Source organism: Eurytemora carolleeae, unplaced genomic scaffold (assembly GCF_000591075.1).
Source record: "Eurytemora carolleeae unplaced genomic scaffold, Eaff_2.0 scaffold925, whole genome shotgun sequence".
In the NCBI taxonomy this organism is placed as follows: domain Eukaryota; kingdom Metazoa; phylum Arthropoda; class Copepoda; order Calanoida; family Temoridae; genus Eurytemora; species Eurytemora carolleeae.
Window position 1 is genome coordinate 74,185 of NW_019396823.1, and position 23,117 is coordinate 97,301.

At 32.3% G+C, this 23,117-nt stretch overlaps 1 protein-coding gene across 1 annotated transcript; it reads left to right on the forward strand.

Annotated features, from left to right (window-relative positions):
• The first annotated feature begins 118 nt into the window (after positions 1-118).
• On the forward strand, positions 119-21,639 carry LOC111709077 (protein Wnt-16). The gene is made up of 10 exons (XM_023482664.1): positions 119-432; positions 7,713-7,865; positions 8,293-8,411; positions 9,882-10,032; positions 14,542-14,668; positions 15,520-15,663; positions 16,828-16,894; positions 18,104-18,177; positions 21,328-21,452; positions 21,534-21,639. Exons 1-10 carry the CDS (start codon positions 350-352, stop codon positions 21,607-21,609), a joined length of 1,119 nt encoding a protein of 372 aa, XP_023338432.1. The 5' UTR covers positions 119-349; the 3' UTR covers positions 21,610-21,639.
• The last annotated feature ends 1,478 nt before the right edge of the window (positions 21,640-23,117 follow it).

Sequence of the window (23,117 nt, forward strand, 5' to 3'; positions counted from 1 at the left end):
TGGTTTTGGGATTTAAAAATCCGAGTTTGTGGCAAAGACTCAATTCCTTTTTAAAAATTAATTTTGTTAAATCTAGTTTTTTCCTGCAGGCTTAATGGTTTGAATGGATTGGTTTAGATCAGGAACCAGGAATGGAGGAAGAAGAGAAGAGCAAATGGACTGAGAAGAATGAATTAATCCCAATCTACCGATTAATTAAACTCCAACAAGACGACCTGTGAAAAGGGACTGTTCAGTGTTCAGTGTTAAACAAAAACTGAAAAGTTATCAAAGTGAAAGTTAAAACTTTATATTAACGACAGAAGTGATAATTTGAAAACATTATATTCTAACAGTGTCCTGATCTAAGATGAATTCTAGAATGCGAATGATGAAACTATTAGGTTTATATGTTCTCTCCGTTCTCCTTCAACCTGCAGTAGGATCTTGGATGTAAGTATTTGGATTTAAACAAAACAGAACTTAATTCTAACTCAAATAAAGTGCTGAGCAGACCTGCACCCGTTGCAATTCAATTAAATAAATTTAGTCAATTTTAGAAGTCAAAAAATGTTTAAGTTAAAAAAATGTTTCCGAAAAAATAATAAGATTTGAAATCTAAATGAAGGATAACTTAAAAAATGGGTAATAAGTCAATTTTAGAAGTAAAAATATGTTTGTTATTTGTACAAATCTAAAACCCGGTTTGCATTCATGGATGTAAGACTCAATTCCTTTAAGGTAAAAAAATGTTTCCGAAAAAAATAATAAGATTCGAAATCTAAATGAAGGATAACTTAAAAACTTGGTAATAAGTTCTAAAAAATAAAAATTCTTATTGTTTCCTATATAATAAAGCTCTTTGCTCATAAATATTTTTTTATTCCACGTGCAACGCCGGGTACTTCAGCTTGTATCTGATATATTCAGATATTGTGTATATTTATATGACCAATAAAGTCTAACTAAGCCGCTCTGTTTACATCTCCATACTGTCTGATTCTAATATTGGTGTTTTCCAGTGCCAAGAGAACATTTAATATGAATTCCATTTATTGGAACCAAATTCCAGGGATTGGAATTTAATTAAAGATAATCGTTTCATAATAGACTTATTCACTGTGTTTTACTAATTCTTTTGACGGAAAAGTAGAGCTAATGAATTAAGGTTAACAACTAGATCTACATTTAATGGTAGATAATGTAGATAGGCAGGAGGGTAAATCTGTTTTATAAATAGATAGATACGACATGTAGATTAGTTGATAAGGTAGATGGAATTGGCAAGTAAACAAGGTTGATTTGGATTTAGATAACATAGATTTGAAGGTAGATAGAGTTGAGAGAAAGATAGATAAGGTAGATAGGCAGGTAGATAGGGTAGAGAGGAAAATAGATAATGTAGATACTAGATAGGGTTGAAAGGAAGATAGACAAGGTTGATAGGCAGATAGTTAGAGTTAAAAGGAAGATAGACAAGGTATATAGGTAGGTAGATAGAGTTGAGAGAAATATAGATAAGGTGGATATACAGATAACCAGAGTTGAAAAGAAGATAGACAAGTTATATAGGTAGGTAGATAGAGTTGAGAGAAATAAAGATAAGGTAGATAGGCAGGTAGTTAGAGTTGAAAGGAAGATAGACAAGGTATAAAGGTAGGTAGATAGAGTTGAGAGAAATATAGATAAGGTAGATAGGCAGGTAGATAGGGTAGAGAGGAACATAGATAAGTAGATAGGGTTGAAAGGAAGATAGACAAGGTATATAGGTAAGTAGTTAGGTTGAGAGAAATAAAGATAAGGTGGATAGGCAGGTAGTTAGAGTTGAAAGGAAGATAGACAAGGTATATAGGTAGGTAGATAGAGTTGAGAGAAATATAGATAATGTAGATAAGCAGGTTTATAAGTTCAAAAGAATGATAAATGAGGTTAAAAGGTAGGTAGGCAAGGATTATAGGGAGATACCTTTGTGTGGTTAAGGCTTACTAAAGTAAGAGAGAAAAGGTACTGGGTGTCCCGGCCACGAAAAATGACAGTTGATGAATAGTTTAGAATGCCATCTTCCAAATACTGGAGACTTTTTGAAGTTTAGTTCGGTAGAAAAGTCTTTTACTATAATATATCTTAATCTTAGGATGGATTTTACTGTGATAAAACTGCCATATAATGTTTACTATTATTCTCTTAAGGTATCAAACAACTTAACCAATTCTGGAAGAAGACATTTTAAAATATTCAGCAACTGTCATGTTTCGTGGGACAACCTGTATTTAAACATTTGATTAACATTTGGAGATACGCAGAAGGAATAAATGTAATCTGTTGAACCACAAAAGATAAGGATTAGTGGCTTCTAAGGGATTAACTATACAAAAGTTCCAACGTCAGGTAAGGTAGATATGTGCAGTGTGAACCAGAAAAAAACACGAAATAAGAAGACGACATTTGGGTGATACTTATGTGTGTGTATTTGATGTTGTTACAAAGCAAATAGTTTCACTAAACCATTATTAAATCACTCATTTAGTGAAATGTTTTTTTACACGAACAATTGCTGTTTCTCATGCTCATTGGACTTTTTAAAGCTATAATTGGTTTCTAAAAGTCGTCTTCCCTATTTAAGAGTTTTTGGTTATCACTGTAGTAGAATAATAAATTAAAGGAAGATAATAAACTAAGAAAAGAAAAGAGAATGAAAGAAATGGAAGAGACATGGAAATGAGTAATTTAATGCATTTGTTGAGTGTAGGAGATGTGGAAGAATTATTTATGGTATCTTTCCATCTAGTTCCATCTAGTACAATCTAGTTTTATCTAGTTTAATCTAGTTTCATCTAGTTTAAACTAGTTTTATCTAGCTCTATTTAGTTCCATTTAGTTTCATCTATTTCTATTTTAATTCCATCTAGTTTAATCTAGTTTAATCTAGTTTTATCTAGTTTAATCTAGTTGAATCTAGTTTCATCTAGTTCTATCTAGTTCTATTTAGTTCCATTTAGTTTCATCTATTTCTATTTTAATTCCATCTAGTGCCATCTAGTTTAATATCATTTAGTGAAATGTTTTTTTACACGAACAATTGCTGTTTCTCATGCTCATTGGACTTTTTAAAGCTATAATTGGTTTCTAAAAGTCGTCTTCCTTTTTAAGAGTTTTTGGTTATCACTGTAGTAGAATAATAAATTAAAGGAAGATAATAAACTAAGAAAAGAAAAGAGAATTAAAGAAATGGTAGAGACATGGAAATGAGTAATTTAATGCATTTGTTGAGTGTAGGACTGAGATGTGGAAGAATTATTTATGGTATCTTTCCATCTAGTTCCATCTAGTACAATCTAGTTTCATCTAGTTTTATCTAGTTTCATCTAGTTTTATCTAGTTTTATCTAGTTCTATTTAGTTCCATTTAGTTTCATCTATTTCTATTTTAATTCCATCTAGTGCCATCTAGTTTAATCTAGTTTCATCTAGTTTAATCTAGTTTTAACTAGTTGCATCAAGTTTAATCCAGTTTCATCTAATTCCATCTAGTTACATCTTGTTTCAATTTAGTTTCATCTAAATGTAGTTTCCTCTAGTTCCATCTAGTTTCATCTAGTTTCATTTAGATTCATCTAGTTTCATCTAGTTCCATTTAGTTCCATTTTGTTCCATCTATTTCTATCAAGTTACATCTAGTTCCATCTAGTTTAATCTAGTTTCATTTAGTTTAATCTAGTTTAATCTAGTTTAAACTAGTTTCATCATGTTTCATCTAGTTTCATCTAATTCCATCTAGTTCCATCTTGTTTCAATCTAGTTTCATCTAGGTTCATCTAGTTTCCTCTAGTTCCATCTAGTTTCATCTAGCTTCATTAAGATTCATCCTGTTTCTTCTAGTTTCATACAGTTTCATCTAAATTTTCTAGTTCTATCTAGTTTCATCTAGTTTCATTTATTTCTATCTAGTTTCATATAGTTTCATCTAGTTTTATCTAGTTTCATCTAGTTCCATCTAGTTCCATCTAGTTCCATCTAGTTTAATCTAGTATCATCTAGTTTTATTTAGTTTTATCTGGTTACATTTGTTCCATTTAGTTCCATCTATATCTATCTAATTCCATCTAGTTCCATCTAGTTTAATTTAGTTTCATCTAGTTTAATCTAGTTCCATCTAGCTTAACCTAGTTTCATCTAGTTTTATCTAGTTTTATCTAGTTTCATTTATTTTTATCTAGTTTAATCTAGTTTCATCTAATTCCATCTTGTTCCATCTTTTTTCAATCTAGTTTCATCTAAATCTAGTTTCCTCTAGTTCCATCTAGTTTCATCTTGTTTCATCTAGTTTCATCTAATTCCATCTAGTTCCATCTTGTTTCAATCTAGTTTCATCTAAATCTAGTTTCCTCTAGTTCCATCTAGTTTCATCTAGTTTCATTAAAATTAATATAGTTTCATCTAGTTTCATCTAGTTTCATCCTGTTTCAATCTAGTTTCATCTTGTTCATCTAGTTTAATCTAGCTCCATCTAGTTCCATCTAGTTTCTTATATTTCTATCTAGTTTGATATATTTTCATCTAGCTCCATCTATTTTCATCTAGTTTCAATCTAGCTCCATCTATTTTCATCTTTTTTCATCTAGTTTCATCTAGCTCCATCTAGTTTCATCTAGCTCCATCTAGTTCAATCTAGTTTCATCAAGCTTTAACAATTCACCTCTATTTTCCTCTAGTTTTAACAAGTTTCTTCTAATTTGATCTGTTTCATTTAGTTTTGAACATTTTGTGAAAAATAATCTCAATTTCTCTGCTAAATATAAAATTTATTTCATACTTAGTTTGTAAAACTATACTGAGGAAAAATGCAGAGAATATGCAGAAGAAGTCCTACCTGACCTCCCTGATCTTCCTGACCTTCCTAACCTTTCTGACCTTCCTTCTAGTTATAGAGTGACATCAACGACGCACAAGAACCCTTTCAAACTTTTATCTGAGCATCAATGACTAGTTTCCTGTTTTTATCTATTTTATCGCATCTTTTCTAGAAAGTTCAGACGAGCAAGCATATTGCCAGGTTTAGCTTAATTTTATACAAAAACACACGGTATTGAATTTTAGAAAAAGTTTAAATACTTTTCGTGTTTTAATACGGTAACTTAAAATAACGCGGATGTCCCATAGTGATCCAAAGGTTTACAAATTTTTATAGCAGTCTGGTTTTAGTTGTCCCTCGTCATTCACAAATATGCCTTTTTCTTGGTTCGACGATAAAAAATAGGAGCTTGAGTTCTTGTTCCTGAAACCTAGACCCTGAGTAGTAATCCTATTAATCCGTTTATCCGAACCTGAATCCAGGTTGAACCCGCATACCATGGTATAGGAATAAATGTATCTGGTATTTTATATGGTGGGAAACTAGAAATTTTGTCTTCACTTACTTTTTGGTTCCCATGCACCTTATACTATATAACTAGATGGGCATTTATCAGCTATTGGTATTTAATCTACCATTTAGCAACCCTAAAATATTACAAAAACATATTTAATGAACACCGAGAAGTAGTTGAACCACATAGACGTGGTTGAACAACTTCTCCGACTCAAGTTGAAGAGAAACGGTTCAACTATAGCTACGTAGTTTTACAGCTTTTTGATATTTATAAAATCTGGTTCCTGAAAAGCCTTATTTTAGACGAGGAATAAAGAAAAAAATAAACATATGAGAAATCAACTTTAAACGGTTCAAAATATTGGTAGTGTGATGGGATTAAAGGACAAAACGAATTTCGTGGCTTTTTTAATTAAACAATTTCTCTCCATCATTGTTTGATTTGTTAAAGAATGTATTTTTTAAAAGTTTCTCCCTAGGCCCAAACCTTAATGTCATGTATATCTACATAAACCCTGTATTTATAGTTGCCTGGATTTTGAATACAAAATATCTTTATGTTTATCCGTCCTTGCTCCAGATGCAAAATCCCTGTGTCCGAGCCTAATACCTAGAGAATATTAAACTCTCAACACATATACATCTATCCGTCCTGGATCAGGCTATCAGAAATCTGTAGAACTTAAAGAATAGAAGTTTGAAAACCATTAATATACAATTTAATACGCTTGACAGTTTCAAATGAATTATTTATTAGTTTTCAGAATGAAACTGTTAATGTTCCAGTGATCTTAATTCTTAACTAAGCTGTTTAAAAGTAATTGAGTTTTTGCCACAAACTATGGTTTTTTAATCACTATTCCTTTTTAAACCCGATGTCGTAGACCTTTTAATATACTTTGCTTACATGCCTGTTTGTTTGTCTGTCTGACCGTTTGTATACAATAAACATTAAAACGGCTGAACCGATGAGGCCCAAATTTTTTGTGGGACCTCGAGTAACCCCAGGGAAGGTTTATGGATGGTCGAATTTTCACAAATTTGCATCAATCAAAATTCTAATTTTGAAATTTTAAAAAGCCATGAAATTTTTTAATATATTTTGATATTAATTATGTTAGATCAAATAATCTTCGTTTGAAAATTTAAAGGTGTAAACTATCAAGTTGCAAGGATATAGTTTGTGTGAAAAACTCAATTTGTTTTATTAAAGTTTTAAAAACATTGCCTAGCTACCTGAATTGAGATTCCGTATAGATCGTAAATTCTTAATTTGTTGGGATAGCAACTAATTTAACAGATTCCATTTTGAACCCGCATCCCCCCATTTCAAACTTCGTGATTGTCTCATATTTATTGGAACCACCTGTAGCCTGAACCTGTCTAAACCAAACCAACTCTGTAATCTAGGCCGGGGTGAGAGAACCTGGTGTAATTATGTAATTATCTAGACGAGTGTTTAAAATTACTAATTATCCCACCTTTATAATTAGCAGCAATTAAACGATTTTACAGAGTAATTCATGTTCAGGGTTTCATTACATTTAAAATATATACGAGATTAAGAAAAATAAGGTTTTATTTTAAGTTCTCTTCAAAAACACATTAAATATTGTAAAAACACATAAAATATTGTTAAAACACATTAAATATTGTAAAAAACATAAAATATTGTAAAAACACATTAAATATTGTAAAACACATAAAATATTGTAAAAACACATTAAATATTGTATAATTAACAAAAGTAGTGAAAATAATTTTAAAAATTGTGTCGAACACAACCTTTAATGGTACATAAACATTTAAAATGTTACAATCAACGAACTAAAATTGTGTTTTGAAGAACTGCGGTTACTCTGGGGGTTTTCAAATGGTATTTACATGATACTTTTTATAGAACAATCAGATCTGCACTGAAGTAGTGAAAAAATTCAAACATTTTCTTAATAACTCTTTTAAACAACTGCTTTCCCCTCTGATTTTAAAGTTAGCTGGATATATTTCCAACAACTAATGAGGAGTAGGAAAAACACAAATCATTTTGCATCATATAAATTATATATATTACATAAATATATATATATGCATAATATATATATATGTATATATGTATATACAGAGCAATAAAAAGGAAAAATAATCTGTGCACTATATCAGATATATATATATATATATGGATCTCCGATCATAACTCATTAACCCCTGGTTCGATTTGCCTCAAATTTTAATTTTCTTGATTATTATTAAAATTCTAAGTTGTGTGTGTTGACTTTTATAGGGATAACTCTAGGCAAACTTGGGTTCCCGAGCTAAAATATGATGTATGTTTTATTCTGGAGGATATATATTTTATCATATTGTAGACAGATGGGTATGTTGAGTAGTGTGCCTGGTCTGCCTGATGACCTGGAAGGTATGCAGGCAGATGAAGGAGAGCAGACGGGAGTCTGCCTTAATATGCCTGGACTCATTGATCAACAGAAGAAGATGTGTACAAAATGGCCGGAAACAGTACAGTAAGTTTAACAATTATAGAAACTTTTCAAAACAAAGAAAGTAAAAGAAATCCATTTGTTCTATTTTTTGTATCCATCTGCTCCTCCTTTTGCATCCATCTTTTCCTCCATTTGTATCCATCTACTCCTCCCTTTGTATCCAACTACTCCTCCCGTTGTGTTTGATACAAATCTAATTTTCCTTCTCTAACTGACAATATTCCCTTTGACTCGGATCTAAAGTTTTCCTAATCTCATCAAACTCCTTCTCTTTCTGCTCCTGTTCATGACATCATTTAATAATATTATTCAAGAATTTAATTTCAAGAATAGTTTCAGCGTGTTCTACTGGTTTCCGATACACGTCGAGAGAAGAGAGGTTTCAGTTCTCCGGGAACGGAATTTATAGGACAAGATTAAGATTGAGATTGAATAAATCCTGTTTCAGATCTGTTCCGTTTGGTACTAAACAGGGTCTGATAGAGTGTGAATATCAGTTTCGTCGAGATAGATGGAACTGTACAGACAATAGATCTCCTCAGGTTCTACAGTCTACCCTGGAGAGAGGTAACCAGGATATTAATATCCGAGAAGAGATAAGGAGAGTAGGATAAGGACGGAGAGAGGAGAGGGGTTGATTATTAATTAGAAGGGGAAATATGACAGGCACAGACGAGAAGGGCTGAATGTACTTAAATAAGTTAAGTGGGAAAATGAGAAATGACACAAAATAAATTTAAAACCTTAATTTATTTCAAAATGTATGATTGACCCCTTCTCTCTCCTATCTGCTCCTCTCCGACCTAGTGTTGGATAAAACGAGAAGATAATTGTGTATTCTACACAGGTTTCAACCAATATATTTCCACTTAAACATATTTAAACCCTGACCATTCAACAATCCAATATTGTAAATCATACTCAACCCCCCCCCCTTCACCCTCTCCCGACCATTAAATAAAATTACCAAATTTATTTATATAATCAATCATCATTTTCTTCGGGCGCGGGTTATTGTGTTTTTTTAGTCTCAAAGCTAGTCTACAGAATTAGCCTCAAAATATAAGACTTTAATGACGACCTATAACTCTTTAATGACGACCTATAACTCTTTAATGACGACCTATAACTCTTTAATGACGACCTATAACTCTTTAATGACGATCTATAACTCTTTAATGACGACCTATAACTCTTTAAAATCTGACCAATTAAAGGTTGTATTGGATGTTCTGTTTAAAATATTTCATTTACTGAAACACAACAAGATGATTTGAGAATGAAGAAAGCAAGCTTATACCTGGAAAGAACCATAACAGTGACATGAAAAAAAGATAAATTCCGTAAAACCGCCTTTAAAGGAACTGAGTTTTTCTAATCCCTATATCTTTGCAACTTGATTGTTGAAACCTATTATAATTCAAACTTAGACTTTTTGATCTAACATAATTCAAAGTTTGAAATATTAAAGGTCTTCGACATAGGGTTGCCAAGAAAAAGGAATTGAAAGATTAGAGTTAGTGGCAAAAAATAATTTCCTTTCATCCTTGGAGACTTGTCCAGTATTTATGGGATTGTGTGGTTAATATGGTTTCTAAACTAAATATATATCTCTCTTAGTTCTAAAGAACCTGTGTTCCTGTACGCATTTACAAGTGCTGGTGTGGTTCATGTGGTTACTAAACTAAATATATATATCTAGGTTCTAAAGAAACTGCGTTTCTGTACGCAGTTTCTAGTGCTGGTGTGGTTCATGTTGTTGCTGAACTAGATATATATATCTAGGTTCTAAAGAAACTGTCTTTCTTTACCTAGTTACAAGGGCTGTTCTGGTTCATGTGGTTGCTAAACTAAATATATATATCTAGGTTCTAAAGAAACTGTGTTTCTTTACCTAGTTACAAGTTCTGATGGTGTGGTTCATGTGGATACTAAACTAAATATATATATCTAGGTTCTAAAGAAACTGTGTTCCTATACGTAGTTACAAGTGCTGGTGTGGTTCATGTGGTTACTAAACTAAATATATATATCTAGGTTCTAAAGAAACTGCGTTTCTGTACGCAGTTACTAGTGCTGGTGTGGTTCATGTGGTTGCTAAGGCCTGTAGTTCTGGAAACCTGACAGAGTGCAACTGTGACCTGCAAGGAGGAGATACTCCTGAAGGATGGAAGTGGGGTGGTTGCAGGTAATATCAAATCTATTTCTGCCTTGCCAGTGTTACCTTTGACCTATACCGGCATGATTTCTCTATTTTCTCATTTGAACCCATTTTCATATTCCTTTTTAAACTGTTCATTTATGTTTGTTTTTTTCTTTGAGCTACTTTTAGAAAAAATAATGAGATATGTTGGAAGCTCCAAGCTAAGTGTTACGTGTAAAAAAATCTTCTGTGTCCAATCCAACATTAGCTGAACATAAATAGCTCTATTTGGTTCAGCGTGGCGTGCATTTGTGCAGAAAACCATATTGAATTGATCGAAGGCAGAGAAATTCAATTTTGCTCAGATTTCCAAAATTATTCTAAAAACTAAAATTATTCTCTTGGAAAAGTTTTCTTAGATATAAGATATTGCTAGACGATGCAAAGGAGAAATACAAGTAAGAAGGGGGGATATGATTTTTTTAAAACTCAACGTATTATAACAGATTTAGAGCTTAAAATCAAATCAAATCAATTATTTCTGCGGAAACAATTTTAAAATTAAAATTACGAATAAAATATATAAGATGTAAAGAGAAAAAAGATGAATTTTAGCTATTTGTTAAGATGAAAGGATATTTCTGTAGGATAATTCAAGGGAAATAAAGTTTTCAATCAAATATAGACATCTAGGTCCTTAGCCTGACTTCAATATATCCTATATTCAAACAAAACAAACATGTAGATACTACTTTACTAAAGTAGAAGTATTCCCCTTTATTCAGAGCCCACTTCCCCCCTCCCTGCCCTAGTAGACTGATTTCCTGTCAATCATTCCTTTTTTCCCTGCCACAGACTGATTTCCATTTAATCCGTTGCTTGTCCCCCTGCAGTACACTGAGTTTCTTTCAATTTGCTCCCTTACCTACCGTAAAATCTTTTTTTTTGCATTTTTTTCTCTTCCTGCGGTAGACTGATTTCCTTTTGTTCAGCTACATCCCCTGCAAGACTTCCTTTTAAATCAGCTCCCATCCCTGTCGTAAACTGATTTTCTCATTTCTCTTCTTGCATTAGACTGATTTCCATTTAACAAGCCCCTTACTGCAGTAGACTGATTTCCAATTTCCATTAAACATAAAATAATATTATATCCTGTATTAGAGTCCAGTTTTTATTGATGTAAACAATGCTCATTAATATTCTATAGATTTGCTGAACGTATATAAGTACAACATTACAATTCTGTCAGTAATATCTGATATTTCATTTATTTATTATTAATTGTAATTAGATATATTATATCTGTATCTAAACTCATGGTACTGGCAATTACTGGGTATTATTACACATTAATACTGATTATTTTCCTATAATTTATTGCACTAAGAAAACTAGCGACCGACACAAGAAATAGAACGGTAATACATTGGATAGAAGCAATAATATCATAATTGATAAGTAATCTATACAACATACAATTAGTAAAAGCAGTTCATTTTTGCATTTTGATATACAATAAAATTTGATTATATTTTGTTTTAACTGAACATTTTCTTCATTCTCCTTAATCCATCCTATTCATTTTTTGGGCTCATCAAACTTTTATTTATCATAATTTTCATCATATTCATCCTACTGCTTTATGCTGCAATTAACTCAATCCATCCTACTCTAAACTAAATCCATTCTACTCTAAACTCTTCTTATCCTACTCTTAACACACTCTATCCTGCTCTATACTCCCTCGATCCTACTCTAAACTCTCTCTATCCTGCTCCAAACTCCCTTGATCCTAATCTAAATTTCCTCTATCCTGCTCTAAACTCCCTCTGAACTCCTTCTTTCTTACTTTAAACTCCCTCTGTTGTACTCTAAACTCCCTCTTTCCTTCACTAATTTCTCTCTATTCTACTCTAAACTCATCCATTCTAGTCTAAACTCCCTCTTTAATACTCTAAACTCCATTTATCCTACTCTAAACTCTCTCTATTCTACTCTAAACGCCATTTATCCTACTTTAAACTCCCATATTCATTCTAAACTCCCTCTATCCTACTTTAAACTCCCTTTATTTTACTCTATATTCCCTCTATCCTACTCAAAACTCCCTCTATTCTACTCTAAACTCCCTCTATCCTACTTTAAACTCTATCTATCCTACTCTCCCTCTATTTTACCCTTAACTCTATCTATCATACTCTAAACTCTCTCTATCCTAATGTAAACTTCCTCTATTCGACTCTAAACTGTCTCTATCTAATCTAAACTCCCTTTATCCTACTCTAAACTCCTTTTATTCTACTCTAAACTCTCTCTATCCTACTCAAAACTCCCTCTATTCTACTCTAAACTCCCTCTATCCTACTTTAAACTCTATCTATCCTACTCTCCCTCTATTTTACCCTTAACTCTATCTATCATACTCTAAACTCTCTCTATCCTAATGTAAACTCCCTCTATTCTACTCTAAACTCCCTCTATCTAATCTAAACTCCCTTTATCCTACTCTAAACTCCTTTTATTCTACTCTAAACTCTCTCTATCCTACTCAAAACTCCCTCTATTCTACTCTAAACTCCCTCTATCCTACTTTAAACTCTCTCTATCCTGCTCTAAATTCCATTTTACTCTAAAATTCCTTTATCATTCTCTAAACTCATCCATCTTACTCTAAAATCCCTTTATCATACTCTAAACTCCATCCATCCATCTCTATAAACTTCATATTTCCATCCTACTCTGAGCTTAATTCATCCTACTCTTTAAACCTCATTAATCCATCCTAATCTGAACTATATCCATCCTACTCTGAGCTTCATTCATCCTACTTTACCAAATTAGTCTCTCATCAACTCCCACACATATCAATTAAGAGTTAAGATGAAATGATAATAAAACCTGAGTGGAGATTTCAGGTCGATTACCTTCAGACATTCTCCATTTATAAATTAATATTAGTATTTATGGATCGTTGGATAACAAGTAGGGATAGTCATGAAAACTTATCTTAAAATAGATAAAGCTTAAAAAAAATTGAACCCCGGAGAATATAAATATTGCCTGTAGTCCAAGGTTTATACGAATAAGGAAATTATTGATCTAATTCATGTTTATGAGGTTTAAAAAAATAAATTTTTTCATCAAAGTGATAGTTTTTCTGTTAAAAAAATCAAACTTATTGTAAAAACTGTTTTGAATGTTAAATCACAAAGCCTGCGTTTCTTTGATTCTTGACCTATCAAATATTCCTAATTGTAACCTGCGGACTATGGTTTGATCTCTCCAGTATGAATTGGTTTCCTAGAAACCAGTACATAAACACAGGGTTAGATAAAACAAACCCTTATTTTAATGATTCAACACAATCTTACTAACTTATGCCATTCCATTATACCATACAAGCATAGTAGATCTTAAACCTCTCTAGAAATCTCTAAGTTTTAGGTTGAGTGCGAACCCGGAGAAATTTGTGTCCAGGTTGTAAATATTTCCAAACAAGAGATATTGCTGGTCCTGGTCCAACTAGTTAAATGTCCCCGTTTTAATAGATCTGCCCATATCTGTAAATATCTGAAAGTGGTCAGGTGTGAAATTAAAGGTTTTAAACCTTCCTGTTCACACTACTAGGTCCTGTACTCATACAGTTAACCAGTATACAGGGGGTTTAATTATTCTTAGGACTAGAAGATTTAATTTCACTGTTAGGAAAGGGTAGGACTAGAAGATTCAGTCGTTGTTGGAGAATATTTAATCACTGTTAGGAAAGAAAAGGAAGTTTGTTAGGAAAGTGGTTCGAAGGTTTAATCTCTATGCGGAAAGGATCGGAAGATTTACTTTCTATGAGGAAAAGATTGGAAGGTTTAATCGCTATGAGAGAAGAATTGGAAGGTCTAATCTTTATAAGTGAAGGATTGGTAGGTTCCATCGTAATGTGTGAAAGCTTGGAAGGTTTAGTTATCATAAGGAAAGGATTGAAAGATGTATTTGGAATGAGGGAAGGATTGTAAGATGTATTTGGAATGAGGGAAGGATTGTAAGATGTATTTGGAACGAGGGAAGTATTGAATGGTTTACATGACAGTCAGGAAGGATAATCACTATCAAGAAAAAAAGTTAAGAATTGAAAAATAAAAGATTGTGGAATACATATACAATTTGCAACAAGGAAAGTATAATAATATCGTAACAATACCAAGTATAACTATAATATTTAGGAAGTTTTAGTTTCAATTAGTTCTTGATAATACAGGGTTACCCACAAAGGATGAGACTTCAAAGAAGATTTTTATGTTGTCTGTTTCCATACATTTATTATTTCCTGGAACTGTAAACTGTAAACTGTTTCTTTCTTTGCTAAATCGTTAAATAAGCCATTTAAAGACATTATTCAGGGCTGCGAACATAAAACAATCCCATTTTAAAATTTCAAGTCGTCTATAAAGTGTTATCCTCTGGGTACCCCGGTATATCAAGCTGGAAGCGAAATGGCGGTTTCTTTATTGAAAAGTATATGACCAAGTGAGAAGATATTTTAATCTGTATATTTTGTTCTAGTGACAACCTAAAATACGGGATCAAGTTTGCCAGGAAGTTTCTGGATGCTCCGGACCGAAGGATGGTTCGAAAGAAAGGAGATATTAGAAACCTAATGAACCTGCATAATAATGAGGCTGGAAGACGGGTCAGTTTTCTCATTATCTATAGTTTTGTCATTTAAATTGGGGACGTGAAAACTCTAAAGTTAATAAAAGCAAAATTAGATGTTGAAATATTTTAATTTCTTTCTTTCATTTTAGATTTATGTTATACTTTATTTTACAGTCAATTTCATATTGCTTATTTATACATTCTAACTCTGAGAAACATGTGTAAGAGGTAAGGTACAATGTTACCCACAAAGAATGAGCATTTAATGACAACCTAAGACTCTAAGAATATAACGAACTATAAGGCGTAATATGGGTTTCTGCATTGCTTGCATGTAGTTTTTAAGAAATAAACTGTATGGTTGAAAAAAAACCAAGAATGTAGGAATAAAACTGGGTCAATTTTGTATATCGTCTCTGAAGTCACATCCTGTAGTTTAGTTGTGATCCGAAGTTGAAGAATCAGCGAATTATGTGTTTTTTGAAATAGGTGAACAATCCCTTTAAGGGGAATGTTAGCGTATTTACAAGTGACCCTTCATGCAAAGATGACAACGCCCGATTTACAATGGTACCCTAGAAGCCCTAATGTGGAAGATATACCGTGGTTTTTTATGGCTTGAAAAGCGTTTATTACCGCTAGTTTCTACATTGCTCCTTATAAACAAAAATGCGCAAGTCGCTTTCGCAGAGAAATCACAAAAAAATAAACAGATTGAAGAAACGAAATTATTGATACGTAATTCAAATCAGACAAAGGTTTCAAGGGTACCGTTGTTTCTTGGGAATTGCCATGTCTTTGCATGGAGGGTCACTTGACATTGCGCTTACAGTCCCTTTAACAAGGTTTTGTTTTGCATGTTTCCATAAATATATTCTTGTATAGGCTATCGCGAAGCTGATGTTATTGAAGTGTCGATGCCATGGTGTATCCGGGAGTTGTGAGTTTAAAACCTGCTGGAGAAGTATTCCACAGTTTGCGGAGATCGGAGATTATTTAAAGGAGAAATACGATAAATCAGCTGTACAGGTCATTTTACAATCATTTTGATTAAATACGATAAATCAGCAGTACAGGTCATTTTACAATCATTTTAATTAAATACGATAAATCAGCTGTACAGGTAATTTTACAATCATTTTTATCAAATACGAAAAATCAGCTGAGCAGGTCATTTTACAATCATTTTAATCAAATACGATAAATCAGCTGTACAGGTCATTTTACAATCATTTTAATTAAATACGATAAATCAGCTGTACAGGTCATTTTACAATAATTTTAATTAAATACGATAAATCAGCTGTACAGGTCATTTTACAATCATTTTAATCAAATACACTAATCAGCTGTAAAGGTCATTTTACAATTATTTAAATTAAATACGATAAATCAGCTGTACCATTTTACAATCATTTTATTAACTACGATAAATCAGCTGTAAAGTCATTTTACAACCATTTTAATTAAATACGATAAAGGTACAGGTCATTTTACAATCATTTTAATAAAAAAAATTCATTTGACATTTGCAGGTCGGATTAGACGCAAGTTATGAATTATGAAAAACCATAATAAATAGTCTATTAAATACGATAAATCAGCTGTACAGGTCATTTTACAATAATTTTAATTAAATACGATAAATCAGCTGTACAGGTCATTTTACAATCATTTTAATAGAATACGATAAATCAGCTGTACAGGTCATTTTACAATAATTTTAATAGAATACGATAAATCAGCTGTACAGGTCATTTTACAATCATTTTAATCAAATACGATAAATCAGCTGTACAGGTCATTTTACAATCATTTTAATAAAATACGATAAATCAGCTGTACTGAGATGGAATTTAAAGAATTTGAGCCGCGGTTTAAATCCGCAAAAACCCGGTTTGAGTTAAGCGCCGGCTAAAATCTTGATACATTTGATACAATTTTAAGTGGAACCAACCATATTTAAACCGCGGCTTAAATTTAAACCGCCGCTCAAATTCTTTAAATTCGGCCTCAGGTCATTTTACAAAAATTATAATAAAATAGATTCATTTGACATTTTCTGGTCGGATTAGACGCAAGTCATGAATTAAAAAAAAACATAATAAATAGTCTCTAAAAAGTATTTTTTCCAACGTTTTGAGTATTACAGATAAATTTCAATAAGCGGAGTTTAACATTTTCTTCATATAGGTTTCAAATGAGCTGGATGAATCTCCGGAGAGGGACAGATACAGGAGAGGAACATCCGGGGGACCAGGTAAACTCTCTTCTTTAAATATTAATTATTCCATAAAATAGAGTTTAAGTGAGTGACCGTCAATGTATGGTAGTTGCAGTATTACCGAGACATTTTTTAGGATTCATTTGAGACCCATGAGACTTGTTTACGGTGCATATTTGTATAGCAAGAGCGCAAATTCAATCTATAAAATCCTCATAGATTGTCCATTTTGGAGGGATGATTTTGAGAACTGGTTTTATTTAAATTATTCAATAACACCAACGATAAAAGTAACAAAAAATTCTACAGTAAACTAACAAGTTGTTTAGGAACAGCTGTTGAGAAAATTAAAATCAACTCTTATCATCGAAAATAAGTAATCTTATTCAGTTATTGGTTTCTGAAATGTCTAATTGTTCAGAACCGTTTTCTGTAGATTTCCAGCAATTTTAAATGAAAAGAAGACAACATTTGCAGAATTTAAAGAAATCTGCGAACAAATTCTTAAAGAATTAGAAAATCAATATAAAGATAAAAACAAACAATAGATTTTATCATTGATTTATTGACAAATTTCTAATGATAAATATGTTCCTAAACATCTAATTAGTTTACTGTAGAAATTTCGTAAAATTTTTCTTCGTCGTTTTTGGATAATTTTTATAAAACCGATTCTCAAAATCATCCCTCCAAAATGACAATCAATGAGGATTTTAAATATTGAATTTGCGCTCTTGCTGAACAAATATGCACCGTAAAAACGACAGCTAGGTCTGATAGTATCCTAGTATCCCAGTATCCTATTATCCTAAACTGTTCTATGTTCTCAACCTAGTATTCTAGTATCCTAGTTTCCTAGTATCATATTATCCTTACCTGCTGCTGCTCTATGTTCTCAACCTAGTATCATAGTATCCTAGTATCCTATTATCATAAACCGTTGTTCTATCTTCTCAACCTAGTATCCTATTATCCTAGTATACTATTATCATAAACTGCTGTTCTATGTTCTCAACCTAGTATTCTAGTATCTTAGTATCCTATTATCCTAAAATGCTGTTCTATGTTCTCAACCTAGTATCCTAGTATCCTAGTATCCTATTATCCTAAACTGCTGTTCTATGTTCTCTACCTAGTATTCTAGTATCCCAGTATCCTTTTATCCTAAACTACTGTTCTAGATTCTCTACCTGTGTATAAACTACTGTTCTAGGTTCTCTACCTGTGTATAAACTACTGTTGTAGGTTCTCTACCTGTGAGTAAGAAATCATTAGTGTATATCCAGCCTAGCCCAGATTACTGTCAGGATGATCCTAAGGTTAGAACAAAAATATTTATATTTTTTTATAATTTCTCATTCGACTTTTGTATGTATTGTAACTAGATCTGCCCTAACTTGTCTATCATCTATCCCCTTCCCCCCTCCCTCTCCTCTATTCATATACAATTTTACTTTTGTATCCTATGCTCCTGGTTATAAAGTCTACTTGAACCATCAAAAATATAAGAAAAATTTAAATTTGTTTAGTCTTTATCCATTTAAGCTATTTTAATCCAATGTTGCTACAATATCTTCTCTATCCAACTGATCACAAACCTAAACCTAAATTTAAACTTAATCCTATAAAAAGTTAAAATGTTCACACCCAGACCAAGTTAGTTGAAAGAATTAAACAAAACGTTTATTTCCAAAGGGACTGTACACTAAATTTTATGTTAATCTCTTATGAGAGACGCATCTTTAAAACACCTCCTTTTACTCTTATCTTGATTTATGTAATAATGTCCTATAGTCTCAAAATTAGCAAAAATTAGAAAAGTTACAAAAAAATCGGCCTACCACTCAAAGATAAAAGGGAGTGCTCGCGAAAAATGGAAGGGGGGATATGCTGATCCCGAATTAAATTCGATATCGATCGCTATTAATTTTAGTTCTATCTCTTGCGTTTAAGAAGAAAATGGTTTAAAATGACTCAAAACGAAAATTCGGGATCAGTTTAATTTTAATTTTTTTTTATTTTTTGCAAACACCCCCTTTACAATTTTTTCAAATGCAGAAATGCAGCACAATTTCATCATAGAAACCCCTCTTTAATTCTGAATTGTTGATCTAGTTTAAATTCATTACCATGGACTATAGGATGAACATGGACATGAAAACCGTAAAATTAACTATACTATCGAAGTGTCTGTATTGAAATCTTTTCAATTCAATTTCGATCTTTCATTCAAAAACTGTAAAAAATTGCGTCTACTATGTTATTTGCCTCTTTATTTAAAAAAAAACGAAAAAACTGCATTTAAGGGATGAAAATAAGATCTAAATTTAAGACTCACTGGACTTTAACTAAGACCTCTAGTTTAACTAGGACCTCTAGTTTAACTAGGAACTCTAGTTTAAAAAAGACATCTAGTTTAACTAGGACCTCTATGTTTAACTAGAACCTCTAGTTTAACTAGGACCTCTAGTTTAACTAAGACCTCTAGTTTAACTAGGACCTCTAGTTTAACCAGGACTTCTAGTTTAACTAGGACCTCTAGTTTAACTAAGGCCTCTAGTTTAACTAGGACCTCTAGTTTAAAAAAGACCTCTAGTTTAACTAGGACCTCTATGTTTAACTAGGACTTCTAGTTTAACTAGGACCTCTAGTTCAACCAGGACCTCTAGTTTAACTAGGAACTCTAGTTTAAAAAAGACCTCTAGTTTAACTAGGAACTCTATGTTTAACTAGGACTTCTAGTTTAACTAGGACCTCTAGTTCAACCAGGACCTTTAGTTTAAGAAAGACCTCTAGTTTAACTAGGACCTCTAGTTAAAAAAGGACCTCCAGTTTAACTAGGAACTCTAGTTTAACTAGGAGCTCTAGTTCAACCAGAGCTAAAAACTTTAGAATGGGATATCCTTAATCCCGATCAGTTAATTAATCTGGAGTTTAATAACAAGAGAATAACAAGCATTATTTAATCTTAAGATTAAGAAAAAGAGTGGATCAAGCATTAATCCCCATATCCACCATTCAAAAGTTCCCAGCTCTGGACCTCTAGTTTAACAAGGAACTCTAGTTTAACTAGGAACTATAGTTTAACTAGAACCCCTAGTTTAACTAGGACCTCTAGTTTAACCAGGACCTCTAGTTTAACCAGGACCTCTAGTTTAACCAGGACCTCTAGTTTAACAAGGACCTCTAGTTTAACTAGGACTTCTAGTTTAACTAGGACCTTTAGTTTAACCAGAACCTCTAGTTTAACTAGGACCTCTAGTTTAACTAGGAACTCTAGTTTAACTAGGAACTCTAGTTTAACTAGGACTTCTAGTTTAACTAGGACCTTTAGTTTAACCAGAACCTCTAGTTTAACTAGGAACTCTAGTTTAACTAGGACCTCTAGTTTAACTAGGAACTCTACCATAAAAACCACAGGAAAATGTCTAAAATGGTTTCTTTAATAGTTTGTCTTATAGACGAATATTTTGAATTTTAAATCTGAAGAATCTGAGAACAAGACAGCAGATATTATCTGTTTTCGTTAGTTTCACTTCTCCAGGTCTCTAGGGTACAGTAAACATACTTCCTTGCTTTACATACCTGCTCAGTTGGGTTTAGATTCAGATGCGTTTAAGGATTATATATGTTTTATCATAAACATTATTTAAATCATGGAAATGTCTCTACATTTGTATTAAACTAAAACAAAACATGTCTATTGTAAAGCCTCGGTAAAATCTAATGATTCTTTAACGACAAATACCTGGGTACCTGGTGTAAGTATATGAAAACTATAACTTGTATCCTGTATAGGCTGGAGTAGTGGGTACCTAGAGTCTATGTAAGTATATGAAAACTATAACTTGTATCCTGTATAGGCTGGAGTAGTGGGTACCTAGAGTCTAGTAGAATATATGAGAACTATAACCTATATATCCTGTTTAGGCTGGAGTTGTGGGTACCTAGAGTAGAGTATATGAAAACTATAACTTGTATCCTGTATAGGCTGGAGTAGTGGGTACCTAGAGTAGAATATATGAGAACTATAACCTGTATCCTGTATAGGCTGGAGTAGTGGGTACCTGGAGTAGAATATATGAGAACTATAACTTGTATCCTATATAGTCTGGAGTAGTGGGTACCTAGAGTAGAATATAAGAGAACTATAACCTGTATCCTATATAGTCTGGAGTAGTGGGTACCTGGAGTAGAATATAGGAGAACTATAAACTGTATCCTGTATAGGCTGGAGTAGTGGGTACCTGGAATAGAATATATGAAAACTATAACTTGTATCCTATATAGTCTGGAGTAGTGGTACCTAGAGTAGAATATATGAGAACTATAACCTGTATCCTGTATAGTCTGGAGTTGTGGGTACCTAGAGTAGAATATATGAGAACTATAACCTGTATCCTGTATAGTCTGGAGTAGTGGGTACCTTGAGTAGAATATATGAGAACCATAACCTGTATCCTGTATAGGCTGGAGTAGTGGGTACCCGAGGAAGAAGGTGTGAGAAGAAATCTCGAGGACGAGACGGATGTGGATTTCTCTGTTGTGGACGAGGGTTTGATACTGAAGTTATTGTGGAATATGAAAGATGCAGGTTTGTTATCATCTAGATTTACTAAATCATCTCTAACAATGACTAATACTTCAAAAAAATAAACTTCAAATACTTGTTTAGATGTAAATTTGTCTGGTGCTGTAGAGTTGACTGTCAGCAGTGTAAAAGAAAGAAATATATTCACACTTGTAAATAAACTCATTCTTAATAAACATTTTATACAAAATATTGTTAACAACATTGTTAGACGAAAATTTAACATTTTGATCCTAATATCGAACCATCGAAATCATTGTGAAATTACGATCATTTTGATAGAAATCACGAACAGAATGATAAAGGAACTGAGTTTTTGCCTCAAACTCAAATATCTTAATCCCCAAATTTTTGCAACCTTTGATATTTAGAACTCATTCCTTTGTGAGATATCTCAAATATTCTCTTCGAAATTATGGACACAATGATTATAGTTATCTCACAAAAAGAAATTTATTTTTCCCCACAAACTCAAATTTTCTAATCCCCATATCTTTTCAATCTAATGGTGCACATCTTTGATATCTAAGACTTAGCCTATTAAATCTGACCGAATTCATAGAATGGCATATCAAAGGTCTAAGACATCGGGTTACAAAGATATAAGGATAAGAAAATCAGAGTTTGTGGTAAAAACTAAATTCCTTTAAAAGTAAATGAAAAGGATTTGTTTAAACAAATAAAATATTTGTTTTAAAAGAGGACGGGGAGGGGTAAGCTACCGACAATGTTAAGTCATTTTGATTTCATTTTTTATTCATGATGTTTGGACTTTAGTTGATTTTGGTTTGATCAATCCTTCTCCAGGTTCAAGCAATTAATTGGTTCCGCGATTAAGTAGATAAATGTTGATTCCCAGCGGGTTTCCTTAATCAGGGTATAAATGAATACAGTGTACAGGGTTAGGTTAGGTTTGATCTCTAGGTTGGGTCTAGGTACGGAGACAAATTTACTGACTGAGAATGATAAGGGATAAATAATGAGGTTGAAGAATAAAAACCCTGTCACTGCTCCTACTCAGTTCAAAGATAAGATAAGGTTAAAAACTACTAGAATCCATCTAAACTCGTTCTTTCAACCAAACCAAACCAATCTGGCTCAATTTAAGTATTTACAAATGTTAGAACAAAAACTGTTTTAGTAAAAATCTAGATATTAAAATGATAAGCTCTATTGTTGTCAGTAACTGAACCTCTACCTCAAACTCTAATTTTGTAATACCTATAATTTTGAAACCTTTGATATTTCCAACTTGACTATGTAATCTATAGCAGAATACATAGTTGGAAACATCAAAGGTCTACGACGTCAGGTTGTAAAGATACACACGTCTGACAAAACAATTATGTTGGATAATGTTAAACCTAAAAGATATAATTATATCTATTGATGAAAATATCGCTTTTGTCGTTCTGTTAAGAAAATAACAAGAGTATTTTGATGGTCAGTTAATATCGATGTTTGTGTCAGAAAACTGTCCACACATTTAAGAAAACAAACCACTCTCAGCTTATTGCTTTCAAGATTTTCAGGGTTTAAATGAGTTAAATGAGAAATATTTCATTCCAGTATTTAAATATTTTTTTTGCTTTATTTGGATTTATCCGTTAACTTTGTGCCCTAACTTAACACCATTAAAAAAACCAATCAATTGAAAAAGTACAAATA